General features: G+C 38.5%; 1 protein-coding gene across 2 annotated transcripts in view; it reads left to right on the plus strand.

Moving 5' to 3' along the window:
* Positions 1-26,623, plus strand: part of DLGAP2 (DLG associated protein 2) — a 487,901-nt gene that overhangs the window by 301,398 nt on the left and 159,880 nt on the right. Inside the window, exon 4 of one of the 2 annotated variants that reach the window (XM_075086917.1) lies at positions 19,932-19,964. In XM_075086917.1, coding sequence (XP_074943018.1) covers positions 19,932-19,964 — 33 coding nt within the window. Of the gene's footprint in view, positions 1-19,931; positions 19,965-22,982; positions 23,096-26,623 lie in introns of those variants that run through there. The other variant, XM_075086916.1, reaches the window with a different exon arrangement.

Below are 26,623 nucleotides of genomic sequence, written 5' to 3' on the forward strand. Positions count from 1 at the left end.
TTCATGTTCTAAAGCCAGCTTTCTTTGAACAGATGTTAGAGCAGACCACACTTGAAAATAGAAAAATGTCAAAATGACTGGGCTAAAATAAATGGCATTTGTCCTCTGATTTTCCCCCAGCGCCCATGTCCTTGATGGTGGCAGAGGTCCTTTCTTCCTATCTTGCTTTCAGCCCAGGAACCTTTCAGTTGACTCCTGCACTGTATCAAATTGTGTGCAGTCCCTTCTTGATCACTAGGAAAAGTCTCTCTTACCGTGGAGCCTGACTGGGTCCCTGCGCTCTGACAGGCATACCAACCTGTGCAATCGGCTCTGTTTGCTGCCCTCACCCACCTGTCCCTCCTCCTCTGGCCCTGTGCTGGAGGCCTCTCTCACTGAGTGCATTTCTGCACTCCCCGGAAGAGGATCAGCCCTGCCCTCCCTCCGCATGCTTCGCCAGTTGGATGGTGCAACCACCAGGAGAAGGCAAACAGGGCTTTCTCTCAGCTGTCCAACCATAGCCTATTGAAAGAATGTAGCATCATAGAAAACAGATAAATAAAATAGATGTCTGTCACAGCCAGACAGATTTTTCTTTTTTAGGAAAGTTCAGAAGACAGTTTGGGGACCAGACGCTGAAATTGGAAATTGTGCTATGCTTCCTTTTCTGTAGTCCATACACTGACATTTCTAGGACAATCCTAGGTTGTCTTATTATGAATATATTATAATATTCACAACTTCTGATTCAAATTCAGCTTTTCAAAGTGTCTGAGTCCCATAAATAGGCAACAGAGAGAAGCATGTGTCATTGAAGACAATCAGAAGTATTTTTTCTGTCTGTTGACATGATGGTGCTTAATTCCAGAGGAGTGATTCACTAGGTGTAAATTACAGAGCTATTCAGTGTTTGGTTTTCTTTGGGGACCAATTTGAATTAAAGCTAGCCCTCCTTACATGAGTGCTTATTCTTGTCACAGTACTACTATTCACCGTCACCTCAGTCTTTCTCCTGCAGCTGTCAGGCTGTGGTCTGAAAGCTGATGTTAAACTGATTACCAAGGCGATCCCTCCCCAAATAATTTCTTTTTATCTGAAAATTTCCATGGCATGATTTACCATGCATCCCCACAAATTGCTACACAGCCAATATTTCATCCATTATAGTACAAGATCATAAATCTTAATATATTTACTCACTGTCCGTGCCAGCACTGTGCTAGGTTTCGAAACAAAGCTAAAGCCCCACAGCCTCACAGTTACCATGTCCTACCAACGTTGTTCTGTTTTAGCTACAAAAAAAATTGAATATCTGTGCTTTAGACACACTTGAGCACAGGTTTTGTGTGAGCTGTTCACACAGTTTCTATTGTTGCTAGAGGCCATTTCAAAGTCCTTTCCAGTCAGAAGTATCATCACAATTTTCATATGCTTTCACAGCAGCAGTAAGAGGCTGGTGAAATATGGCTAACTGGAAGTGTAAACTTTATGAGCAGTGTCTGAGTTCTTAGCTCAGCAGCATTAACTGAGACAAGAAGGGAAAACAGGATTGTTGCATTTAACAGCAAATAGACCTCAGGAGTATGTCCTTCATTCTCCTTATTTTTGTATTGCTTATATTTAATGCACTTTAAGAAAATAAAAAATAAATAGGTGTTAAACTAGTATCTTCTGTGGGTTTGCATCCCTGAATGCGATGTTAGGTGATGTTCCAATCCCCTGCCACACCAGAATTCTTGGGAAAGGGGAAATGAATTCTCTTGATTTCTTCAAATCTTCCCCCCACAATCAGTCCTGCTACCATTCCTTGGACTTTTGATTGGATTTTTTCTAATATTTCAGATTAAGAGCTCCAAGCAGTAATACGCAGGCAGAACTCCCATACAGACAAGAAATAACCCTCATACTGTATCTAAGCTCTTTCTACAGCTTTTGTCCTGCTGATCTTTGCAATGACTTTCTTTCTGATACGCCAAGCAAATGACTACTTAATAACTGTTTTTCTGTTGACCTTAGTGAAGACTACCTGTAGCATTCCCAAGCGTCACAGAGACTTGAGATTTCTAATCAAAGTTACTTTCCTGGGGAAGAGTAAAACTTTCACAATAAAAATATCAATAATGATGTGCTAACAAATAACAGCAGTGATGTGCTTAGAAACAAAAGGATTGTGTTAGTAGGTACTTATCAGTTAAGGCCAACAAAAGAGCAAACCAGGGCTTTATTTCTACAGCCTGCCTATAAGCGAGGGATAAATTGTATTTCTATTGTATATCTTATAAGGCCGGTGTAGACTTGTAAAAGAAAATGCAAAACTGCATATATGTAAAGCCCTTTTTATGTCCATTGCTTTTGCTATTGTATTAAGGTTTCTGTCCAACACTGCTCCATTTGATCTCAAGTTGCTTTGACTTTAATAAGGAGCTTCAAGGAAGGATCACACTGTAGTCTGTAAAAGGTTTTAATTTTTTTTTACTATGTGAGTGCTTCGTTTAGATTTTAGTATTTGCCACAGTGCTCGCCACAATTCTTTGTTGCTCTTGATTTTGATATTCAATTTTGCTTTTTTACTCATTTCTTTCAGTTTGGTCTAATCTGAATCAGCACAGGAACTCTGTGAATATGTATTCCATTAAGTATTAAATATTCCTTCATGTGAGCTTTTATGAACCTTTTAAACTTACTTTTCTTTTTATTTTTAAGCTATTTGTATTGCATTGAGATTCCTCTTATGTTGACAGAGTAGAAAATATATAGATCTACCATCGACTGACTGGCAAGGACCAATCTGATAGTCATTCACAATATTACTAGTAGATCCCTGTAATAAACAGAACATACGCTTTCAGAAAAATAGATCAAGAAAAGAGCTGCACAGAACAGCCAGCCTATCCCCTGCCCCTGCAGGATCAGTGATGCTGAACAGATGTTTGGTCTAACCTGGTTTTCAGTGCTTCCAACAATGGAAAGGCCAAAATATCCCCAGCAGGTGTCTTCCACTGCTTCTCTATCCTTGCTGTTAGAAAGTTCAGCTAATGATTGACCCGAGTCTTCCCTGTTTCATAATAAGCTCATTATTTTTTGCATATGAAAGTTGAAATAGGTTATTCCTTCCCTTTAGCAACAGCCTTTCAGGCAATTGAGGAGTGATACTGTACCCTGTTAGTCTTATCTCTGTTAGACTTAAAAGCACATACTCTTTAAGCTTTTCTCATTGGTCATGTTTTCCAGAGTTCTGATCAGTCTCTTGTCTGTACTCTCTCCCCTGTCAAATCAGCACACGGCTGAGCCCCTAACCTATAGTGGATGTGGAAAAAGAATTACTTTCCATGTCTTGTAGCTTATGCTCTTGTTTATACGTCCCATTAAGATGCTTATTTTTTCCAGAAATAGTATGACATTTTCTACTCGTATTTAACTTGTGCTAAACTGTAATAGCAGACACTTTTGTGTAGAATAGACACATGACAACTTGTCCGCTATCTAGTGTCTTGCAATTAATTATTCCCTCTGGAGTTCAGTATCTTGTACTTGTCCTTACTGAATCCAATCCTATTTTGTTTATTTTTTTCCTGAAGAAATGTCTCTAGTTTTTCAAGATAGTTGTAAGCCTGTCCTCATGCTGTCCCAATGACATGCTGTCCCATGTGACCAAAAAAACCCTCACATTGCCATCACCCGCTCATCAGTATTGAATGGGAATGCCCCGTTTCAACTGTGAATCACTGTCTGTGATGCAAGATTTTGGCTTTCCATCAATTCAATCTGAAGTAATTTTATCTATGGCGTGTCTCTCACATTGTCTGACATGGATGACATTGGCATGTGGGCCAGTGTCAAAAGCCGTAAGAAAGTCAACAGAAGAGCTATCTATGGCTCCTCCTCACATATAAGACTGCTATCAGACATTCAGTTCTAGATAAACAGACTAAATGTTGCCTGCTTCTCATTTCCTTGTGTTCTTCGAAGTGCTTATACACCATTACTTGTTCAAAAATTTCTTTTTTCTTCCAGGATTTCTGATTACTACAGCTTTACGACTGTACATACTTTACGACTACAGCTTTAACTCCTCTGCTCCCTGGCCCCTCCCTTTAGAAGTTTAAGCTCTGTTTTCCCTTTGTAATCTCTTAATACCTCGTCTGTTCTCCACAAGATCTGGCATAACTTAATAGTTTGTGTGAAATAAATGTTCCTGCATGTGCTACAAGCCACAGGTACCAAGCAGCAGTATGCTTCTGGCACAGCGGAAACCTGGGAGCCCACTGCTCCAGGTGCCTGTCCCTAATTACACTGGGCTCTGCTCAGCCAGGCCAGAATGAACACACACAGTGCAAAGCCAATTACGGAAAGGCACTAAAAAAATCATTTAACTAAAAAGAAGAATATTCTATAACTAACAACTAATGAGAACAAGTCTTATGAGGAGATGTTGAGGGAACTGGGGTTGTTTAGCCTGGAGAAGAGGACGCTGAGGGGGAGACCTTATCGCTCTCTACAACTAGTGAAAGGAGGTTGTAGTGAGGTGGGTGTTGGTTTCTTCTCCCAAATAACCAGAGATAGGAGAAGTGGAAATGGTCTCAGGTTGCGACAGTGCAGGTTTAGATTGGGTATTAGGAAAGATTTCTTCACTGAAAGCATGGTCAGGCATTGGAAGAGGCTGCCCAGAGAGGTGGTAGAGTCACCATCCCTGGAGGTGTTCAAAAAATGTGTAGATGTGGCACTTCAGGGCATGGTTTAGGAGGCATGGTGGTGGTGTGCTGATGGTTGGACTTGATGATCTTAGACATCGCCAACCTTAATGACTCTATGATTCAATGGCATGCAATTAATGATTCTGTGATTCTATGAACTATCTTTTTGTCCTCAATCTACTTATAAATGTGCTATAACTAGTTGTTCCACAAGTTTTCCAGGGTTGTACGCACGCATTAGTCTAACTGTTTTCAGACCTGTCCTCAGATGGAATAAATCACCCCCAGGAAATGTGCCTTTCTCTGTTGGTTATAGAAGGAGAATAAACTTACAGCATATACTACATAGCTAACTTTTCATAGTCTACATGCAGATATGATTAAAAAGAATATTTCCTGAAGTTACTCAGCAGACCAGTATTAGAGCTGGGCATAGGCCATTGATTCTGAATTCCTTGATCTGTCCGTTGTATATCTTTTATTGTTATCTTTGTACATTGTATTACAAAGAACTTTAACATGCAGCTAAAATCTAGAAAGGCCAACCTTTGCTATGTCTATGCATAGAAAATTATGTCTTTTTTTTTCCTTGAGACTCTGAGAACTCTCAGAATATGAGTATTGCTGAATGTAATGCATATTTCAATTTTACTTTTTAAAGGTATTTTTAATTCCAGCACCTACTTTAAGTAAAGTACCATGCATCAAATTGCCAGGTACCATTTTGAAAGCTGACCTCACAGTTAGGGTTTGAGATAGTATATATTAATTATACTAATGGAGTTTGATGTGATTCCAGCTGTTTGACATATTTTATATGTTACTGATTATATAGTTTTTCCTTTGACCAATGTAGAACAAGGTTATTGGAGATAAAATTTAAGGGAAAGATGAAGTATATTATTAAGGTTGGACTAGATGATCCCTGAGGTCCCATCCAACCTGTGGTTCTGTGATTCTCCATTTTTTTCTTTCTTTTTTTTTCTTGGTACATTTTGTTTCCTGGGCTCAGGGATAAAATTTGGCAGTATATCTGCACAACCTCTCAGCATTTTGAAGTTCTTGATGTGAAAGTTTCAGGTCTTGTGTCTAAAGAAAACTGTTATAAAATAATTACTTAAAAGAACTGAATCCTTCAGCAAGTAATCAGAAAGATTGAGGGTTCTGTATTTTGCAGTGCCTGAGGAGTATTTTTTCTGTTCTCTGAGGAGACAGCATATCAGGTGCAGAATATACAGCAACCCAGATGCAAAGATTTGCGCATATACTTTACCTTTGTATATAATCAGTGGCAGTAGTGCTTTCACTAATGGTGGTTGGTCCTTTTGTGTGAAAATCTGTTTAACTGGGAACTCAAGCACATACAGCTGGCTCGTTGGCAGAAGGGTGGTATGATTCTCCTTCAACAGCCTTGTCAATAAAAGGATATTGATGACAGAATCTCTTCCACCTGAAGGTACATGCACAATACTGAAGACATTGTTAAAAATTAGGAAAACTTTTGAGGAAGAGAATTAGGGCACATGCATATCCTGTAGTTGAATCTAGGGGCAGAAGGGAAGTGAGGGAGCCAGGAGTTTACCTGTTTTCTGATGAAGCAGCCAGAGCTGTATATTGGGAGCCATCACTCCATCAGTTTAACTAGCCTGCGACTCTCGTTCCTGTAACATCCTCTGCTTTCTCAGGACCCAGGGTGGCTCCCGGCAGAGCAAAGACTTGAGGAGGAGAAAGCTGATGAGTTGCCAATGTCCTAATATCTCTCTGATGAGAAAAGAGGTTTGCTTTATATTTTTAATGTGTGTGGACGAGAGGAAGAGGCCAAGGCCCAGGCAAGACTTTGCAGGGAAGAGGAGCAGTAGAAGTTTGATGTGTGTGGGGACAGATGGTGTACGTCCGCAGGACTTCTAGGGACGGGAGGAAATGATACTTCACCATTGCTGCTCTAATTGCTTAGAATCCATTTGGTTTGTTTGTTTTACTACAGAGCTGAATCTACTGATGAAACTTAGGACGGGTATGACAGGGATACCTTCAATCATAGTTAAGAACTTTATCAATGTTAGCAAATTTGTGACGCTATGTAATAAGCTTGGGTGAAATACTGTTTGAATTTATGTAGAATTTGTTCAAGAATTGGAAAGCTGTAAATTTTCTTCAGAATGCAGAAGGAATCAAAAGAGTCTTGTAGTGCTGTCCCAAAAAAGAAAGAAAAAGGAAAAAAATTCAAATTCATTTAAAGTTAATCATATCTCTTCTGAGATTATAAAACCCGTTCTCAGAAACTGTCTTGCCTGAGGCTGCTGACTTCAGTTTTCTCTCATCATTAATCTTTCTTACATTGTGTGTCATATTCAGTTGCAGTAAGACAATTAAACTAAGAAATGTAAAAGATAGATATTATCCTCTCCACTTTATGTCAGTGCAATAGTTTTTCTAACAACTAAATCACTGCAAGATTTGTAAGACACAGAAAACATAGCTCCCTTTCCTAAAAATAATTTCATTGATAATAAGTGCCTGAAAACAACTGAATCTTCCTGAATCATTTTAAGCAAGAGTAGGAAAAATGACATATCTTATTAAACAAGAGGTCCTCTCATAAAATTCAGTTGCATCAGGTTAAATGCTATGTTTAATAATAAGACAAGAATCAAAAGCTGTTTGGACTGTTTTTCTCACTTTTTTTTTCTTTTTTACATTATAACTAAAGCTCCTGACAGGCATGCTATAAAATAAAATGACAAAGCAGTGCTACCGAAGTAAATTAACATTACGAATAGAAACAAGTGTTACCAGAGTTCTTCTGAGTTTTCTAAATTGCAAGATTTATTTTATTTTGTTTATGGATGAACTCCAGAGTTGTGAGGTTGGGGGTTTTTCTTGTTGGTTTTTTTTTGGGGGGTGAGTGAAGGATCTGTTTTTATGGCTCTCACGATATCAACATTAATGTTGCATTGAATTTTGTATTCATAATATACCCAGATGAGAAGACATTGTTTCTACAAAGTCTAACCAGTTCATTTTGGAGGCAGATCTATTTCCGTATCAAAGCTGGTTTTAAGAAAAAGGTAATGCAACCTTCCTATTGTTAGGTATTTTGTTAAAGTAACCTCCAGGACATATAATATGTAGATATGCTGAAATATGAAAGGAAGTCTTTGTCCTTTAGAAAAGATCAGCTCAAATTACACACTGCAGACCAGACTTGGCCTTCAAATGCAGTTATTTTTAGAATATTCTGATAAGTCTTTCCCTTCCATTTGAAACTGCTGATTTTTTGAGGCTGAATCTATCCCAGAGAACAAAGCGGTTTCCGTGCATTTTCTTTGGAGAAGCTTTTCAAAGGCAAAGTTGGTCAAAGCGAGAGAGACCCCTGACAGTTTGGCAGCTTGCCTATTTGCATGTCAGTGCCCAGAATTAGCTTGTAGCTCATGGGTATGCATCCTGGATTTAGAGATAAGCGAACTGTTTGCTCTGTTTTACCTGTGCACTCATGCATTTTACAATAATGTTCAGAAGAGTCATACCTAGGATTTAAGTTATGAATAAATAGTTGTTATTTCATCTTATAGTTGAATATTTAAGATCTACAAAATCAAACACTTTTGATGGTGAACCATTTTCCATACTGGAGTAATTCCACTGACTCCAGTGAGTTACATCATGAAATAACTTTTCCTCTGGTTATATTCTGCATGAAAAATGTTGAAAGCACAAAACTGTGCTGAAAGAATGCCAAACCAGCTGAGTGAAGCAATCAGATCTGGAAATGCCCATGGGCAAAAGCCAATTCATCCTTTACTTGGTTCCCTTGTGCACAGAGATTTTAATTACATTATCACAAACTTTCCCCCATGAAATCCCCTCTCCTGTTTCATGGTCTTTTCTGTCTGAATTCAGCACAATTCTTACCACTATGAAATCAAAGGGGGTCTTGCACTGGTATTAAACTCTGGTGTTTATCACTGAAAATATTGACAACTTTCTTAAAACACCACTTCAGATGCTCACTGTTGTCCAGTGAATGACACGTGAACCACATATCATTATGGCAGTTATTATTGTATGCTGCCTTGTGTTATGGGTTGTCGACCCATTCTTATAGTGTTTGTTTAAATGGTGGAGGTTCCTTTGTCCCTTTGCCTCTATGCTGGCTGTGGGAAGTCAGCTAGTTAAGAAGGGAAGTTCTGTGATATTTTTTTTTTTTGATAAAGACTTCCTCTCAGGAAAAGATATTCAAAGAAAGCAACAGCTTGGTGTGATGTGGACTGGTCAACATGGGCCCTGAAGCATAGTAGCTATGTTCAGATGGCTTTGGACTACAGCCTCTGATCTTGAAATGGCTTATTAGCTCAGATGCAATGTGCTGTGAATCTGCCTCTGCTACTTGGTGATGCTGGTCGCTGCGCGTGGAATCAGCAGGGGCCCCTGCAACATCCTCTCCTTTGCTCCTGTTTCTAGCGTGCATAAACAGGCACACGCGTGCTTCTTGTGCAACATCATATAAATTGTCTAGAATTGATAAACTTCCCTAATTTCCATGGCTTCCTTTAGCAACCTGCCTGGTTCATACTTCTCTTCATTGCCTGGAGTATGGGAACCAGTGAAATGGAGTAGATTATTTCATGTTTTGAACTTTTGTGGTATATCATAGTTCTTATCTCCTTCCAGGCCCTTTATGGTCCTGGCAAAGAAAAATATATTTTCTGACTTTTTTTTTTTTTTTCTGCAACAGTATCGTACCGTATCTTAAAATTAAGAGTTTCTGTAGCATTTTCCCCCTTGAAGTTGTCTTTCACAAGCCTACACCGGAATCCATCTCTATCCTGAGTATTGTGATAGGATAGGACAGAAGGAAAACCTGTACCTGCTGCTCTTCTCATTGACATCACTTTCAAGAAAACTCAATAAAAGCGGGACTGGCTAAATATTTTCAAAGATTTAATTAATTTTAACACAGTCTCTTCAGATATTGCCACAGGCTTGAAAAGGTTTAACTAAACAAAGTTTGAAGAGGCAGTGAGCAGTAATGAGAAAGTAAAAACAAAATCGCAGTTACCATTGTATTGTAGCATAATGTTTTAACACCTATGTCAACTGATTATCTTCAAAATATTAAGAAAAACTGGTCTTCATTTTCAGAGTACACAGAGCAGTTGTCAGAGCACACTAGTTTTCTGAACTAAGATCCACATGAGAGCTAAAGAAACATTTTGCAATGGAAGCTGATTTCGTCGATGTGTACGTAATACAGCTGGTCCCCAAAAAGGATATTTTTCTCAAGCAAATAGAGTCCAAGTATTTGTTGACCTGACATAAACTTTAAACTTTATACGCAGTACTCATGTTAAGTGACCTCAATGATTTAAAAGCCCTTAGAGTTCTGTGCAATTATTCTTTGAAATACTTCGGAAGCAGAGTTCATAGAAAATAACATTGCTTACATTTGTATAGTCTCACCAGTGTAGTTCCTGAATTCTGTTTTAAATCCGGTGTCCTTTATAACAAATTTCTCATGTTTTCACTTTTAGCCCTTCTTAAGTTTTTTAGTCCTTATATCGGAAATATAATTGCTTCTCATGTAGAAAGTCAGTTAGTAGGCATTTTTGTTTTGTGGGGTTTTTTAAATTAACATTTAACAACTTTTTTTTTCTCCTTCATATATCTTCTGAGATGTAGAAGTGCTACATTCTTCTAGCCCTAATCAGTCTCTCTTGTATACCAGTTTTGGAGATTACAAAATATATGCATAGGCTGTGCCAAATCTCTTCTAACTTTTCCTTCTGGAAAGGCATTAATCTGTTAGCAAACTCCTGGGCTTGCCTCATGGAAATGCTTCATTGCCTGCACTTCTAATGATTTTTTTCCCCTTTAAGTACTTAAGTAGATGCTTTTTTCTTTTTTCCCACTAGCTTTTGCAAATCTAATGTACTTGGAAGACTCAGCTTGTTTAGCGTAACAGGAATTGTCCTAATATTTAGTAAGTCACTGAGTCAGCTTTGTCATATAAAGCTCAACTTGGTACTTTACATGTCAACGTATAAACATAGTTATTTAGTCTCTCTGAAACCAGGCAGGGCATCAAAGGATTGAAAGATTGCTTAATAATAAGTTCTCGGTTTTATATGATAAAAGGAAAAAAAGACAGGAAAATGAATATGAAAAAATACTGTGGCTTGGCCAGCAGAAGGTAATGAATGATATATGAAAGACCAGATCAAGCTGAGCACAAACCTGAAAGCAATCTGACATAAGTTAGAGGAAAGGAAGTTGATGCTGAAGTGAAAATGAGAGAAAAAGTATATTTTGTTTAGAAATGCGTCTTGATTCAAGAGCTTATATTTATATAAACTTAAAGGAAAAAGCAAAGTCACTAAAATCAGGGAATAATGTGAGAGAAGAGGCATTTCCAGAACAAGAGAAAGAATGAGATAAACTGAAAGAATCTGACAACACGAAGAAGCAGCTTCCAAAAGACATGACATAGTGTTTGACATGAATAGCGATATAAAGTGGAACATTTGAATTTCACAGGATTTCTTGCCTTTCTCATGGAGACAGCAGATTTAGAAAGGGACTGCAATAAAACTCAGCAGATATATTATTTTGCAGTTCAATTTTCAGGAAACTGATCTTCTAAAAAAAAATATTTGTTATTTTTTGGTATAGTGTTATTAAACCTCCGTTTGAGACTCCTCACTTGCCCAGTGCCTGCCTCCAGAATGGCATCAGAAGACTGCACAAATGTCTCAACATTACATAAACAGGTTGATTTTTATTTAGCACATTTTTCCTTCACCTATTGTGTGGTTTTCTGGTCTGGAAAATTAGATATCTCAGTATTTCTGAGAGTCATGATATCACCATATCGTGATGTGTATTATGTCATTGCTTCTCCTGAGTCATGGGGTGTGTATGCTCCACGTTAATGCAAAATAAATTTAAGTTTTCACTTTTCATATGGGAAGAGAGTGTGCTTGAATGCATAGGTCAGATTCAACTAGACTTTGAAAATTCTACCACCTATTTGCTGTCAGATATTGAAACTCTACCTACAAGTAAAAATTTTTTGTAGGTTAAATAACTATAAATTACCCATGGCTGTCTATGTTAGACATCTCCTTTATTGGGAAACCGTGTGGTTTCTGTACGGTCTTTTTCAGGCAGATAAGGAAGAGTTATACTCGCCTTTTGAGCTAGCTTGTTAGAAATCAGCTCTGACCCAGAGTTATTAGGTTATTAGGTGAAGAACATCACAGTACTAACAATGGCTCCGTAGATCCTGGATACGTGCAGGCTTTGGTTCTGAGAGGACTGGAATAAATTCACAAATGTCCATAAAAAAATCAGTTAGAATTAAAACTTTCTAGAAAGTTTTGGATATAAGGTGTTGATTCTTCAATGATCAGCCATTCGTCATGTTAAAAGTGCTGCTGAGCTTAAAAATGTTTGTAGACATGCTAAGAAATTAAAGTATATTAGGAAATTAGTTCTTTCACCTCTTTCATGGCTAAACCAGCTGCACAAGTGGAAGTCACCGGGGGAAGCATGAATAATGTGTGTACTGATGTTTCTGAGAAACTTTTTCATTTATATGTGCGAGTTAGTTTTACATATGTACACATTGAACGCGAGTAGGATTTAGGAGCTGTAGCGCTCCCTGTTACAGTGTGCCTGTAGATAGTGTGCCTTCCTCAAAGCGTTGGGATTACTACATGTGGTGAGGACAGCACGCCTGTGTAGTCCTCTGGGAAATCGTGGCTCAATATGGGGCAGTAAGTCTGTTGTGAACTGCAAGGGGTTCCAAATTACAGTGCACCTACCACTGATGATAGGGGTCCTCCAACACTGCTATCTAAGTGCTAGCGAATGCTGCCGAAATGAAGTCTCTCAGCACTCGAGTAAAGTGGGTGCTGCTGCCGCTGTCAGTGCAGCATCCATCACTGCAGGAAACTGGGCTGGGATTTCAGCCATAATGTACTTTGTTTCCTGATGAGATCTATTTCGGAAAGCATTAATGTTCAGATCTTGAGATGGCTGTATGCAGCTGTAAGTTCTACAACATATTTTAAGATGTTATTTAAAAACCTTGTACCGAGTTTGGATAAACCAGTCCTGAGGCCATGATTACACTAGGAAGCATGATGCAGGCAGCTTGCTTGAGAGCAGCAGGAGGAAAAAATGGATTAATGATGGCTTTCAAAAGGTAAGGAGACTGGTTTTGGGGAGTTCATTTTTAATTGGTGGTTGTTTTTCTTTAGTTTTTTTAAAGTGAGACAGAGCAAAGAAATGAGGAAAACATAAGCTGTGTAGGAACAGAAGACGGCCATGATCCAGTTAAGCTGGCCAGGGTCAGTAGTTCTCAGTTTTTTCTACTCTGAAGTATGTTACCCACTATGGACCTACTTAAGGAGCTCAGTCAAGTCAAACCAGACCTGGAGGATATGTTTACAATCACCTCTGTCCAATATCTCAAATATTTTTTGATATAATAACCTAAAGCTTTTATAAAAGTATATTATAAAATTTTTTTAATGTAATATCAACTTATTTTCTATAGAGGGTGGTGACATTTTAACACAAAAGCCCTAATAAACTCAGGAACAAAGAAATGAAATTATTCTATGGAAACTAAAGAAAATACATTTAATTAATATTTGCTATTCAAGGGAAGGGGAGGCCAAAAAGTTAACTGTATCTTAAGAGAGCTTTTTATTTTAATAGGACGCTTTATTAAATTTGGAAGTGTATTTTCCTCCTTTACCATATTGTTTTGAATATAATCTTTTAAGGATAACTTACATTTTTTAGTACTGCCAGCTCTTGTGATTATCACAACTACTACGTAAGTAAAAATGTGCATCTGGAACAACAGGATTTTAGGTCTCCCACTAGCTTCTTCTGCTAAAGCATATCACGTAGTGGGAAAGAGGCTGCATTGCATAAAAATGCCTTCCGTGTGAGCTTGTGTGAGTGATCTCTATAGGTACCTAGGTGTATGGATGGAGAAAGTCATGAGGATACAGCAGGCTGCAGAGAGCAGTGTGCAGCAGTCTCCCAGGCACTGATAAGCTCCTGAGATTGGCAGTGTGGCTGGCTCTGCAAGAACTGCTAAACCTGGGGCACCAAAAGTTGGCTGCACCTGGCCGCTTGCCAACACTGGCATCAACAGCCAGTTGTGTAAATGGGAGCACATTCAAGAGGGTGCTGCTGCTACATGCAGCCAGGCTGCAGGATTACATATACACCTGATGAAATTAAGGACCCATTGAGTGACTCTCTGGACACCCACCTGAGAGCTCCTATGACCCTGCACCTCTGCACAAGCAGCTGGGATTGCTGTCCTAGCCATGCACTAGGGGGTAGCTGAGTGAGTATGCAGGTGCAAGAGTGAGCTGAATGAGCAAAGGCATGCATGGGCAGTGTGAATGCTTATCAGATATTAATAGTAACACATGGATCCTGTTAATAAGAGCAAGCTTATTAATGAAAGCTCTGCTAATCAATATTTTTTGTGATCTGTCTCCCTCAATGATTCAATCCCCTCATCAGGAAAAATGCATTTCTTTCTCCTGGTCTGTCAACACTGCAGCCATATGCAGCCCTTGGGTTGTTTCAACAATTGGTATTATCTCACAGAATCACAGAAAGGTTGAGGTTGAAAGGGACCTCTGGAAGTCATCTGGTCCAACACCCCTGCTCAAGCAGGGCCACCCAGAGCAGGGTGCTCCAGGACCGTGTCCAGATGGCTTTTGAATATCTCCAGGGAAGGAGACTCCAAAACCTCCCTGGGCAACCTGTGCCACTGCTCTGTCACCCTCACAGTAGGAAAAAAAAAAAGTGTTTCCTGGTGTTCAGATGGAGCCTTCTCTGTTTCAGTTTGTGCCCATTGTCCAAGTCAAATCAGAGGGCAAAATAGCATCAAATCAGAAAAGCATCAAATCAGAAGTCAAAATATAAGGCTGCAAGCATCATCCTATGTAATTGTGCTATGACTTTAAGAGAGTGGAGAAAATGACTAGCAAGTTTTTGCACTAGAGGCTCAAAGATTATTTTTGTCTAGGACTTATTTTAACTAGCCATTTCAGAGATCTGAGGCTATGAGATTTACAAACTGGAAAACAGCTAATATTCCATGCATAAATCATTCCCATATTATTCTTGTGGCTGTCTCATCCAAGTCCATATACGTAGATTATTTTCCTAAAAGATATTCTCCTGGCGAGACTCAGCTCCAAATACCTACACTATAGGTTATGCATGTAGCTGTCTAAGCTCCTACTGTAGTTCTTAGAGATCTTGTCAATGGGAAGAGCTGTTCTAACTATTTATCTAACCAAGTTTGATTTCTACTTTTCAATGTAATCAATTGACTCAATTTCAACTACTTCTTCGTTGGAGCTAATGGAAGCTCAGACACCTTGCTCACATGTAGACACCTCTATGGAGGAAAAGTAAAGTTGAGTCCCACTCTTCATGATATCTCTGAAAAGAAAGCTGGCAAGACAAAACCCCGGTTAACACTGTAGATGTGATCTACCTGTCTCGATATGATACAATTTTTTATCAATAGATTGATGGTATCAAGTTAAATCAGAGAAATAAATCAGCTTTGTAATATCATATTGTTGTCTTCATAACTAACTGTTCAGCTATTTTGTTTTCCTTTGCATTATCTTCAAGAGTAAAAATAAGTTGCAACAACCAGTGCAAGTGAGCTGTGGGTTTGTAAGATGCTGATTGTGCTATTATGAATTCCTAAGTGCAACCTTTCTGCTCTTTTTTTCTTCTCATCAGGGAAATTCTCTCAGAAAAGGTTTACATTCCCATTAAAATGATAATTGTGCTGTTAACAGGGTTGGTGGCAAATGAATGCAGTAATATATCAATGAAAATTAGAAAGACCCTGAAAGCAGTTTCACTGCAGTAGGTTAGGGGCACAGTGGCAGGATAATGATAAATAGTGCAGACCCAAGTCTAGGCAATGGGACTGTGTAAGAGTTGCCTCTACTGCAAAAACAGCTTTTTAGTGACTAATGCACATCATTTCCGAAGCTGAAGGAAACTTTGCCCTTCTAGAGGCTAATGCAAAGAACTGCTTCCAGTTTAGCCTCTGGCTTTAGTTTTGGTTAGTACCAAATACAACCCCAAATCTGGGTACGGCCAAACTCACAATCCAAATCCGGTCCTAGGACTTACATGCCAATAGTTTTCACTGACCTGATTGTCAAAGCTACAGTTGTAACTTCTGGTTAATGCAAGCCATCTCACATCCTCAGCCATTGCAGCTAGATGTCAGCTCTTTACTTCCTTCTTCATGACCAGCGTTTTTCTCTCCTTTCGTATTCCCAATTTTATGAGGGGCTGAACCTCACTCCTCTCTTCTTGTTTAAAGAAGACATGAGCTTTGTAGAATTCATGGTCCAGGTGTTGTGCATATCAACAATGGCTCTTGAGCTCTGCTGCTCAGTTACAGGCTTTTAGCGAAGTAAGATTGAGTCTAACTGTGGAAGTTTAGCAAAGCAGAGACACTAATTTCCTGCTGGCAGTATCTATTAAACACTTAGAAGCAGGAAGAAAACTTGTGTTTTCAAAAGAGCGTGATTTAGCATTCATTTAGCTTCTCCTAACCTTTCTAAGGTATCAGCTTCCAGAGAAGGCTTAGTATTTCATCATCTCACTGACAATGCCATGTTAAATGACTTACATGTGCTCTGCACCTTAAATATGTTTTCTGTGGACTGTAAAAATCATCCCTTCCATTCATTTGGCACTAGTAGCCTGTCAGTGACAGCTATACCGTGCTTTGATATTTTACTGTAAGCATAGGAGTACCATGCAAGTGGAAGTCAAAGGTTGCGTACTGGATTGTGCAGTGTACACTGTTTTTGAAATAGGAGGAACAGGGCCCTGGAGGCAAGATATAGACAGGACTTTATCTTTGCTAATCAGTGCTAGGAAAAAACAATTAGCTTATTGGCATGAAAAGCTTGTACCATCTCCAACGTCTGTTTTGCACTGAGCTAATGAAATGAGCGTGGCGTACCAAGGATACTGCCTGCTGAGAAGTACATCCTCTCCCTTTTTAAAAATCATGCTATGCAATATAACTGGAGGTCAGGTTTATCATCAAATCACTGTTTTTTCTGCTTAAATCAATGACTTATAGTATGAATCACGTATGGATTGCATGAATACAATTCATTACTAATTGCTGTTGTGGACATGCTAGCTCTTTTGCCTTAAAATGGGGATAGAAATGTGTTTCATTTGCATGTACTCCACTTTCACCTCATATTTCTGCTCTTTGCTTAGAAAGCCTTACATATGAAAATAAAAGTGAATGGTGCCAAATCAAGGCAATTCATTAAATAAATGGAATGGAGGAAAATTGGATTCCACCTGACCAGGCTTACTTAATTGAAAATCAGTCCAAGAAACTGCAAAGTTTTCTGAACAATAACACGAAATGTTGATTTTCCTCCTGCCCTTGGAGTCCATAGAAGAGTAGAAGAAATCTTATGGCGGAGACTGAATACCACAGTTGTTTCAGTCACAGCAAAGGTTTCATTCCATTATAACTGCAGTAATTGCATGTATTGAAGTCTAGCAGGGAAATGCTGCACACTGTATTTATCTTTATGTGGGAAACTTTACATTGCCTGCCTATGTGGTGTCAGCTCATATCATTCTTTGTGAAATGTAATGATGGAATTGGGGCATGTGGATCATGATTTGTGGGTTCAATATGCCATAAACTCTTCTGGTTTCAGCTAGCAAAGTAGGTCTGATTTTATTTAACAGTTCACACAGGACACTTGTGCTCGGGTGACAAACTACCTTGTTTTCAGCGAGTGTAGGTCGACTTGTAAGAAAATAAACACGTCCACAATATATATCATTAGCTTAACATGGAATATTACAAAATAGTCCTGTTTTATCCTGGGACAAGTGCCTAATTAATTTGCATTAAGTTATCTGCATTACTTCAGAAAAATATTTTTACAGTGATTTCTTCTGCAAGTCACAAAATGTGCATGCACTTTCCAGAAATAAGTCCCACTTTTTTGGTTTGGGTTGTTATTTTTCATTTAAATCCCAGTGTCTGAGTAGATATTGTTCTACTACTACAGGAGCAAGACTTCCCCCATCACCACCATTCTTTTTCTTGTATTTTCAGGTTTTGCATCAGGGCACTTTCATCATTAAAATAACAGAACAGATGTTTTCAAACACAATATTGCTGTTGCAGGATGTGCAGCCACAGCGCGTGCACAGTGGCAGCAGTTTGGGCAGTTCAAGTATTACATGTTTTTGTGGGATGATCCAGATTTGCATGGTGGCTGCATCCAGCCTCTGAGCTTTCAAAGAGCAGTCCCTGCATAGCTAGATACTCCATTTATGAATAATCTGGTGTTGGTGGAGTTTTTGTGGGACCCTAGGGGGCAACAGCAATATTTTGTCTCTCAGGCTCTGGAAGAAAAATGCTGAGATTAGTTTTTCTTTCTGCTGTCGTTTTTTATAAAGTTTGGTATGATAAAGCTTGAGACCCCCCACGCTGGAAGTGTTAGGTAATGCATTGTGTTCACTATCTTGGATTTCAGAAAGCAATTCTCTCCAGTACATTTCTCACATTTTGGGTAGTTTTTCTCTCATGTTCACTTACGACATTAAGCACGTTCTTAGTCCGTAGGAAATTTATCTCATTTAACAGTTATAAATTCTTAAAGCCAAGCACACTTTCCTCCTGTCTCCCGGTAGGAGAAGGTGTATATCCTGGAGTTCATTGGTAAATATTTTCCCACTAATTTTTAGAATCAGTTACTGTATTACACGAGGTTCAGGATTTCTGGGGCCTAAACCATTAACCTAGAAACTTGTACCTGTTGATTGTTGCAATCAGGAAACAAAATCTTTTTTTAAGATGAAGTAGTTTAAAAATGGTACTGGAAGTTTCTAATAATCTAGGGATTGCCCAATTACCTTTTTCCAGGCACTGCTAATAAATACATTCAATTCCTATAAATGCCAGGTGAACTCATATGTACAAGCATTAGGGTAAATAGGTCAGGCACAATCTGCCTGTTGTGCTTTTCCAAGAGAATGTAGCTACTGCGTCCTTCTGCCGTCGCACGTGTGAGTCGATAGGAAGGAGGACAGTCTGAGGGTCACACATGCTGTCTTGGTGAGCCGGTTGGGAACTGGTGGAATGCTCCTAGCAATAGGACTTGTTTTCTAAATGTGCTCACATCACTGCCTTGCATGACAGAACACTACCTACGAAGGGTATTTTGGCCATGTATGCCTGAGAATTAGCCTTCCACCATGGTAATGCCATAGCCACCATCGCTGATATTGTGACCATAATTTATCAGAGCTAACTACTATTTTAGTTCTGGCTACAGATTTACAAGTGAATCTCTGAGTATAACACCTCAAAGTTACTAAATATAGAATCATAGAATGGTTGGGTTGGAAGGGACCTTTAGAGGTCATCTAGTCCAACCCCTATATGTCTCTGTTAAGAACATGGAATTTCCAAAGGTGGGGCAAAGCACTTTAAAGATGGCATTCTGAATTCTGGTGCAAGTTGGGGAGGGGTCATTCTGGTGCCACCGCTGCCACCAGGGCCACTGGTGCATCTCCCTGCTCTCTCTTCGGATGGGAGTTGATGGGTGGAGCCCTGATTTATGCTTTGTGGTGTCAGCAGGAATACCTCGAGCTCTCTTCTACTTTTTAAAAAAGCTGATTTTTGAAAAAATAGGAAAGAATGAACACTAGGATAGACAAAATTGATCTGTTATTTGTTATGATCAAGAAAGAAAATCTTTCTTAAATGGTATAATCTATATCATCTAAAAAGCATGCTGGGGATTTCTAATTATTGTTCTTATGTACGACGTCTGAACAAATGCCTATACTGAAGATATAGGCTTCTGAAGGCAGCGGTTCATTTAAAAAATATTGTAAAATTCCTGTTAAATTGTGGTATGTCTGTCTTAAACAGTCAAGTAAATTAGTTTCTCATAGTGTTCAAGAGTTTCATCTTTAGATCCTACTTTATATCTTTACATAATTATGGAAAGGAAAAACTCCATAATGTAATGCTAAGTGGTCTGGTTTTTCTTTTCATATATATGACTAAAATTTTATGTTGGTGATAATGTGATACTTGGTGCCAGGATTTGTTTTGATTTTGTTTTTTTTTTTAATATTAAATCAGTGTTAAAGATTATCTTCTCACTGTTTTAATTTCAGATTTGGATTCTCTAACAGGGCATGCATTTCCAGGTAAAGTGGACAGTTAGATTAGATTATGTTATTTATTCGCTATATATTGAGTTTGTTGAGTTTTCTTTTGGGGGCGCATGAAATTTAATTGGTGTGCTTCTGACAGCATTTTGTTACATGTCAAAATTGTACTGTTAGGGAAGTGGACAGTTAGATTGTTATTTGTTTGTTTCATATTGAGTTTATTGAGTTTTCTTTTGGGGGGAGGGTAAAATTTAATAGGTATGCTTCTTACAGCATTTTGTTACATGTCAAAATTGTACTGTTAGGGTTTTTTTAAATTTCAGATAAATGAAGAAGAAGTAGCTATTACATGCACTAGTTTAAAGAATAGAATGGAAAATCTGCTTTAAATGTTAACTGTAGTGTCTTAAACATTAAGCAAATCAAGGTGGGAGAAGCATTAATTTAAATACCAAATCCTAATAAAAATATTTTAAGTTCAAACTTGCATGTGATTTTGTAAGGAATGAAATAAAACACCTTGCAGTGTTTAAGGAAGGCTAAAATTCAAGGAATACAAGATTGAGTTTCCAGTTCTACTAGAAATGTACAGGAAACAGATTTTGAACAGTAATAACATCATTTTCAGTAGAGAATCAAGAAAGGATGAGAACAAAATTATGTTCATTATCTGAATGCTACTGCACACATCCATTGTTTATGCTGCATGGAAATTAACTTTAAAAATAGTCCATTCAATTAAAAATTTTAGAATCTTACGACTATAATCACTTAACATTCCAAACATTTTGAGTTGGGATATTTTTAGCAGAAATACAAGAGTACAGAATTTGATGCTCAGTGATCATGTGAATTTCTGTGTTACTCGGGTAAAAATTTTGGCACAGGAAGAATATAAATGAGCACCCTGTGAGATAAAGTAAATATCTTCTCTAATGCAAATGTGCAGACACTTCCTGTATTCAAACTTCTCTTGAATAATCCTTCAAATGAACAGGTTGTGAAAACTAAGGCATAATTCTTGTATCCCAAAGAAATTTATTCAAAATTTGTGATGATATTTATCATTAGAACGATATTAGTCTTTATTATGTAATGGGCTTCTAATGTGTCTATCGTAAAACATAATATTCCTCCTTCAGTTTTTGTTTAAAAGAGTATTTTTTGAAAAATCATGGGACAGTACATTTATTTGAGGTTTTCCAAGCATTCCTGCATTGTGGGCATTAGGTATGCCATAAGACTCTCAGTGGAACAAATGATCAAAAAAAGATTAGAAGTTCATTATCACGAAATTTGCGTGCAGTGTGGAGCAGATCCAGGTACAGAGTCTGTCAGAGCTATTTGTACTCAAATACAGCAGCAGACCAAGTGATGCCTAGGCTGTAAGTGCAGATTCATCCCAGATGAGGAGACTTATTCTGAGTAGTCTGGTTTGGGTTCAGTAAGGATGCTCATGGAATTATGTACCGCTTAAGAGGGCCAACTTGTAAACATGATCTTCACAACTGTTGTCAAATACATGCATGTATCACCAAGACAGACACAGAGACAAGCAGTATCAGTCTTTTTTTTTTTCCTTTTTAAAAATTACATCTGCTTTTTGTTCTGAGTATTTTGTGTCACTAGGTAGGGCTAGGTGTGTGTCCCATTCTTACTTTGAAATACGACAATCTTAACATAATGGTAATGACCAATACTGACAAGACAGCCTTATAGTAATATGTATGCTTCAGAATTGTGGTGAAGAGAAACCATCCTTACTCTGCATGGAAAATGTCCTGAATTGCAGGACAGGTTAATTATATGGCTGCATTACATTTCAGGTGTAGCTGTGCACAACTCCATCAAATGGCCCATTATATAGCACAGACAGAAATATCTTTGAAGCTAACTCACTGTCAAAGGGACGTAGGAGAATAGTATAGGTAGCTGAGAAGAATAAAAGCCTGGAAATGTGGACTTGACTTAAACAGGTATTTGGAGACTCACAGTATGGACATGCCACTGTGCAGCTCACAGAAATCGCTAGAGGAACCAATTCTCATTTTATGCTTTATTTGACAGAGTTGAGACATACTCTTTTCACACAAAACTGTAAAAACAGTAGAATATCTTGTCTTGTCTTCACTTTTACTTGCATTTAATAATTAAGTCGTGACAGTATTCTGCTAAAATAGTGCAGATTGTATAGTTACAGATGTAGCTAAATTAAACACTAAAAGGGATGCTTTTGTATCTAGGTACGTTGGAGAACACAGGATATTAAATCCGTCCTCATATCTGTGGGTAAACATGATAACTCTAGTTGGGCTAAAGCATGTTAATTTTCATGAGATAGAAGAGATCAAGGTGTTACGTATGCTTCTTCAATACCAGTTAGTTAATTAGATGAGATATGTCCAGATGATCTTAGTGTAGTAACAGGTGATTTGGATCTCTCACTGAACAAACACAAACTCAAATGAGATTTCTGTTTATCTCACCTCGGGAAAAGGGCTTCCTTTGAGCCAATCCAGCAAGATCCATTAACAAGACCTCTAAGGGTATGGTGATCCAACAGTTTTTTCATTTGACCCTTTGCCAGTGCTCTGCAGCAGCAGAGCATGAAAACGGCTCCTTTCCAAAAGTCACATAGCTGGTTAGTGCGATGCTGAGTGGGTGCTAATGCCAGGCCCTTAGCTGGGCACACAGATCAAGCCTGGTTCTGCACTCACCTAATCACACAGTTCCCAGGTCAGAGGTGTTTTGCATCCAGATGGCTTTGAATTCAAAGTGAGCTCACATTAGGATATGACCACTTGGTGAATTTCGGGCTAAGAAAAAGTACTTTCCATATCATCACTGGCCACTGCATCAGCTCCCCTGTGATTCCTGCAGATGTGGGCAATCTCTGCTACTTCAGAGACAGATCAGGATATAAACCACACCAAAGTATGTGTCTGTTTTTTATGTGAAAGAAAAAAAGAAATTCTTTATAACCCTTGCAGTTGATCAGCTGAAACCCTAAAGTATGAGATTTGATTATAGTCATTGTCTTAATGCAGCGCTGCAAGTGTTATGGGCATGTTGAGAACTTCCAGAAGCTGGATTAAAGCATCTCTTTTACAATGATATCTAATCTCGTCCTAAAGCTCCAAGCAATGGCGAGTCCACCAGCTCCCCTGGTAAGCCATTCCAATATTTAATTACCCTTAGTGCTAGGAAGTTGCAATGTTGTGGAAAGGTTGAATTTGTCTAATTTCAGGTGCCAGTCTTCCTTTTGCTATGCCTTTGTCAGAAAGACTGAAAAGTCTCCCTTTTTCACATATGTTTTCTGAACAAGTGTCTGTGAAAACCTGATTAATTGCCGTGACCTGTTGAAAAGCCTGTGCACACAGAACCTTGAGCACCTTTCCTGGCTGTGCCACCTGGCCTAATGAGGTTATTGCCTTGACTTGCATACCTTGCATCTTCCATATCTTTTAGACTATCACAATTTTAATACCCCTATGACTGCTAAAAATTCGTATATAGTAGTCAAGGTACCTTTCAACTTTTGTTCTGGTAAATCGGTTATGTTGTACTCTTTAAGGCTCACACTGTAAGACTGGTTTTCTGACAGCTGTCCTAGGAACTCTCCATTATTTCAAAACATATGGGAACTACAGAGAATATATTCATGTCGAAATTTTGTAAATGCTGTATATGGAAGCAAAGTAATTTCTTATTTGTACATAACATCTCCTTTCTCACTCCCCCTTTTTAGGCATCTAGCTACAGTTCAGAACTGCCAGCTCAGGTTGCAGTGATTGTCTGTCAAGCAATCCAAGTGGTAATCCCAAAATGCAGCTGGTAGAACAGGAATTAATGGTTTTCCCCTAGTTTGATGTGGCTAATGCGAGGTTAGAGGTGGAAGAGGATGCCTCTTACGGCAGCACATGAAATTTAGCTTCTTCCAATCTGATCATTCCCAGGTGGCCAGCTAGTTTTGGGTGGTCATTATTCCAAAGAGGAAGGAGGATTAGCCAGCATGTGTGTCTAGGGAGTAGGATGAAGAAAAAGGACAGAGACTTCAAAGCATGTAAGGATGTAAAATTTCCTTCTAATTTTCAGCAGCCTGCTAAACAGAAAATGTGGTGCTGGCAGTCCCTGTAAACAAAGGCTTTTCTCAGTGTTCTTAACCAAGCTACTCTTACTTACTCAGATAGTACATTCCTTCATAATCCATCCCGTGCCTTCATGGCAGAACCTTGAGACATCTGGATTCCAGGATTATGTTTTTCTGTCTGACTGGTAAGTGTGACACAAAACTGGCCAGATTATAATGAATTTGAACCCTTCCTTGAGTCTTTGCCTTACAGAACAGAATCTCCCATGCTGTAGGTCTAACCTAAGGTCTTTGTTCCCAGATGCTCCCAGTCTTCTATTTGTTTGCTTTAAAACACATTTTGGTGTCTGTATCTTGTCCAGACAGTTGCAGTAGCTTGTCCAAAGCAATTATGGCTTTCTTTATAACTTTTTTTTCCTGGGTAGTGAGGAAGCAAAGGAGTTTTAGACTCTAGTTCTTACTTGAAGGATAAGTTATGTGTTTTGTATTCCAGTCTTTGGATATATGTATAAGACTACAGTGAACATAAAGGCTTAACTGAGGGATCCCTGACTCCCAGGGGAGTGTCCTTAGGTATGGACTGCTCACTCAAGTAATGTCTGTAGCAGCATAGCTCTTGCATTCCTTGCATCCCATTTCTGTGAAATAGCCCAGAGATGGAGAATGGCTCTATCCCAGCTCCCCTTGTAGACAGAGGCAGTAATAGTTGTTATTTAAAAAAAAAAATCAATAAAGGGTTTTGTTTGAGTTCTGTTACTTTTGCAGACTCAGATGGGAACTCATGCCCTTGGAATTGCAAAGGCACCGGGGTGCTTTTTGCTACACTGGGTTGTGCCCCGTTCAAACGCATCCCTCAGACCAGATCCCTACACCTAGTTACCTTGTATTAACTCACTCAGAAGACTAAGAATGTACCTTTAACACATAGGAGCTCCATGGAGAAGGTAGTTAATAGCAGTTTGCTTTCCAATGGCTAGGAAGCATGCCTGTGAATTCCTGTTCTCGATCCCATATGTATTAATTAGGTGCCACCTGAGTTAGGAATCTAGAGTAGATAATCCAAATGCACATTCTACTTCTCTGTTGATTTTTCTTTTAATTCTGCTTTAGCATGGAATGTTTTCTCCTTTCCTTACTAGCACCCCAAAGTATCCATGCTCTTCAGTAAGATCCACAGACTTTGTTTTTCATTGTGTTAATAAAGAATACTGTTTTGTTGCAATTCTTCTAAGTAGGCTTGAGATTTTATGAAATACCTCAGGGACAAAGCTGTGTCTGGTGATTTATTCTACCAGTTCTTCATTGTGGGTGATCTAATGCTAGATTTCAACTTCAGAATGTTTCTTTTTTTTTTTCTGTTTCTGAAAGTCATTTAATAGTCTAGGGGAAAGACCGTTGTCTTCAGCACTGTCGGTAAACCTAAGATAGAGCTAAGTGTAATGAGCATTTTCAGGTCTTTGTATAATAACTCAAGCTACAGTAGGAAATTGGCACGTGCAGTCCTGTGGGAAGTGTTTAGAGAAAAAGGGTATCAAATGCTAATCAAATGTGAACACAAAATATCCACTCTAATTCCTGGGTATATCTGATCAAGGCAGTTGCTTGGTGACCTGCTCATTTTCCAGAAGAAATAACACTTTGTCCATATGATAAGCATCATTTCACAGGTTAGTTAATAGCCTACTGAACTGTGCACTTCCCTATTCACAGATCTGTTAGGTCTAAAAGTTAAATGGACATTTTATTCATTACACCAGTACTGGGGCTTTGTGGCTGAAATCAAAGTTTATCTGAAAGTGTCTGCTCAGCCATATTATTTGCAGCTACTGTAGCACTGAGTCAGAAGCACAGAAAGTCTCGTCTTTATCCTTTTTCTCTGCCTTTGCCCAAGATGTGTGTAAGGTTGGGTAGAATATTAATGAAGAATGGATGTTTTTAGAACAAATAATGCTGAGTGGAATTTAGTCCAAAAGTATCAACAACAGAACATCAAAGTTCAATGTTACTTGATTACAGTTGACAGATCTTTAAGGAACAAATTTGGAGAAATTATTATTTCACAGATGCTTTTGGCTAGTCATCCTCTCTATTTTATCCAGGGAAATGCCTGCCCAGTGAATTGAAGTCTGCCTAAATGATTTTTGTTCCTAACCTTTCTACTGAACTTTAGTAGCATTATTTTTTATTTACACCAAGTCCAAAAAGAGTAAGAAGTTTCAGCTTAGGCTGAAAACAAGCTTGATTTAAAAGAAAAAAAAAGCAAAAAACAAAAAATAAAATGAAAACCATCAAACCATAAGGGGGTGGAAATAAAAAACAAAACAAAACACAACAGTCACTCACAGTTCAGCTCTCTTTGTGCTTCCTGTTCTGTAAAGTTCAATGGACAGAATCACAAAGACGACATAGCCGCCTTTCATTTACTGCACCTCAGCTGGTATAGGTCTTATCTGGCTTCTTAACTTTTTTAGCTCTATTAATTTCTTAAAGTTCTGTGTTTGCCCCTTGACTATTTTGTCTCAAGTAAAAACTGTGAGGAGAAAGCTTGTGTGTATACTATCCTTCTGTTGCCTTTAGAGTCTTGATTAGAATTTAACTGTGCATA

This window comes from Phalacrocorax aristotelis, chromosome 3 (assembly GCF_949628215.1).
Source record: "Phalacrocorax aristotelis chromosome 3, bGulAri2.1, whole genome shotgun sequence".
NCBI classification, from domain to species: domain Eukaryota; kingdom Metazoa; phylum Chordata; class Aves; order Suliformes; family Phalacrocoracidae; genus Phalacrocorax; species Phalacrocorax aristotelis.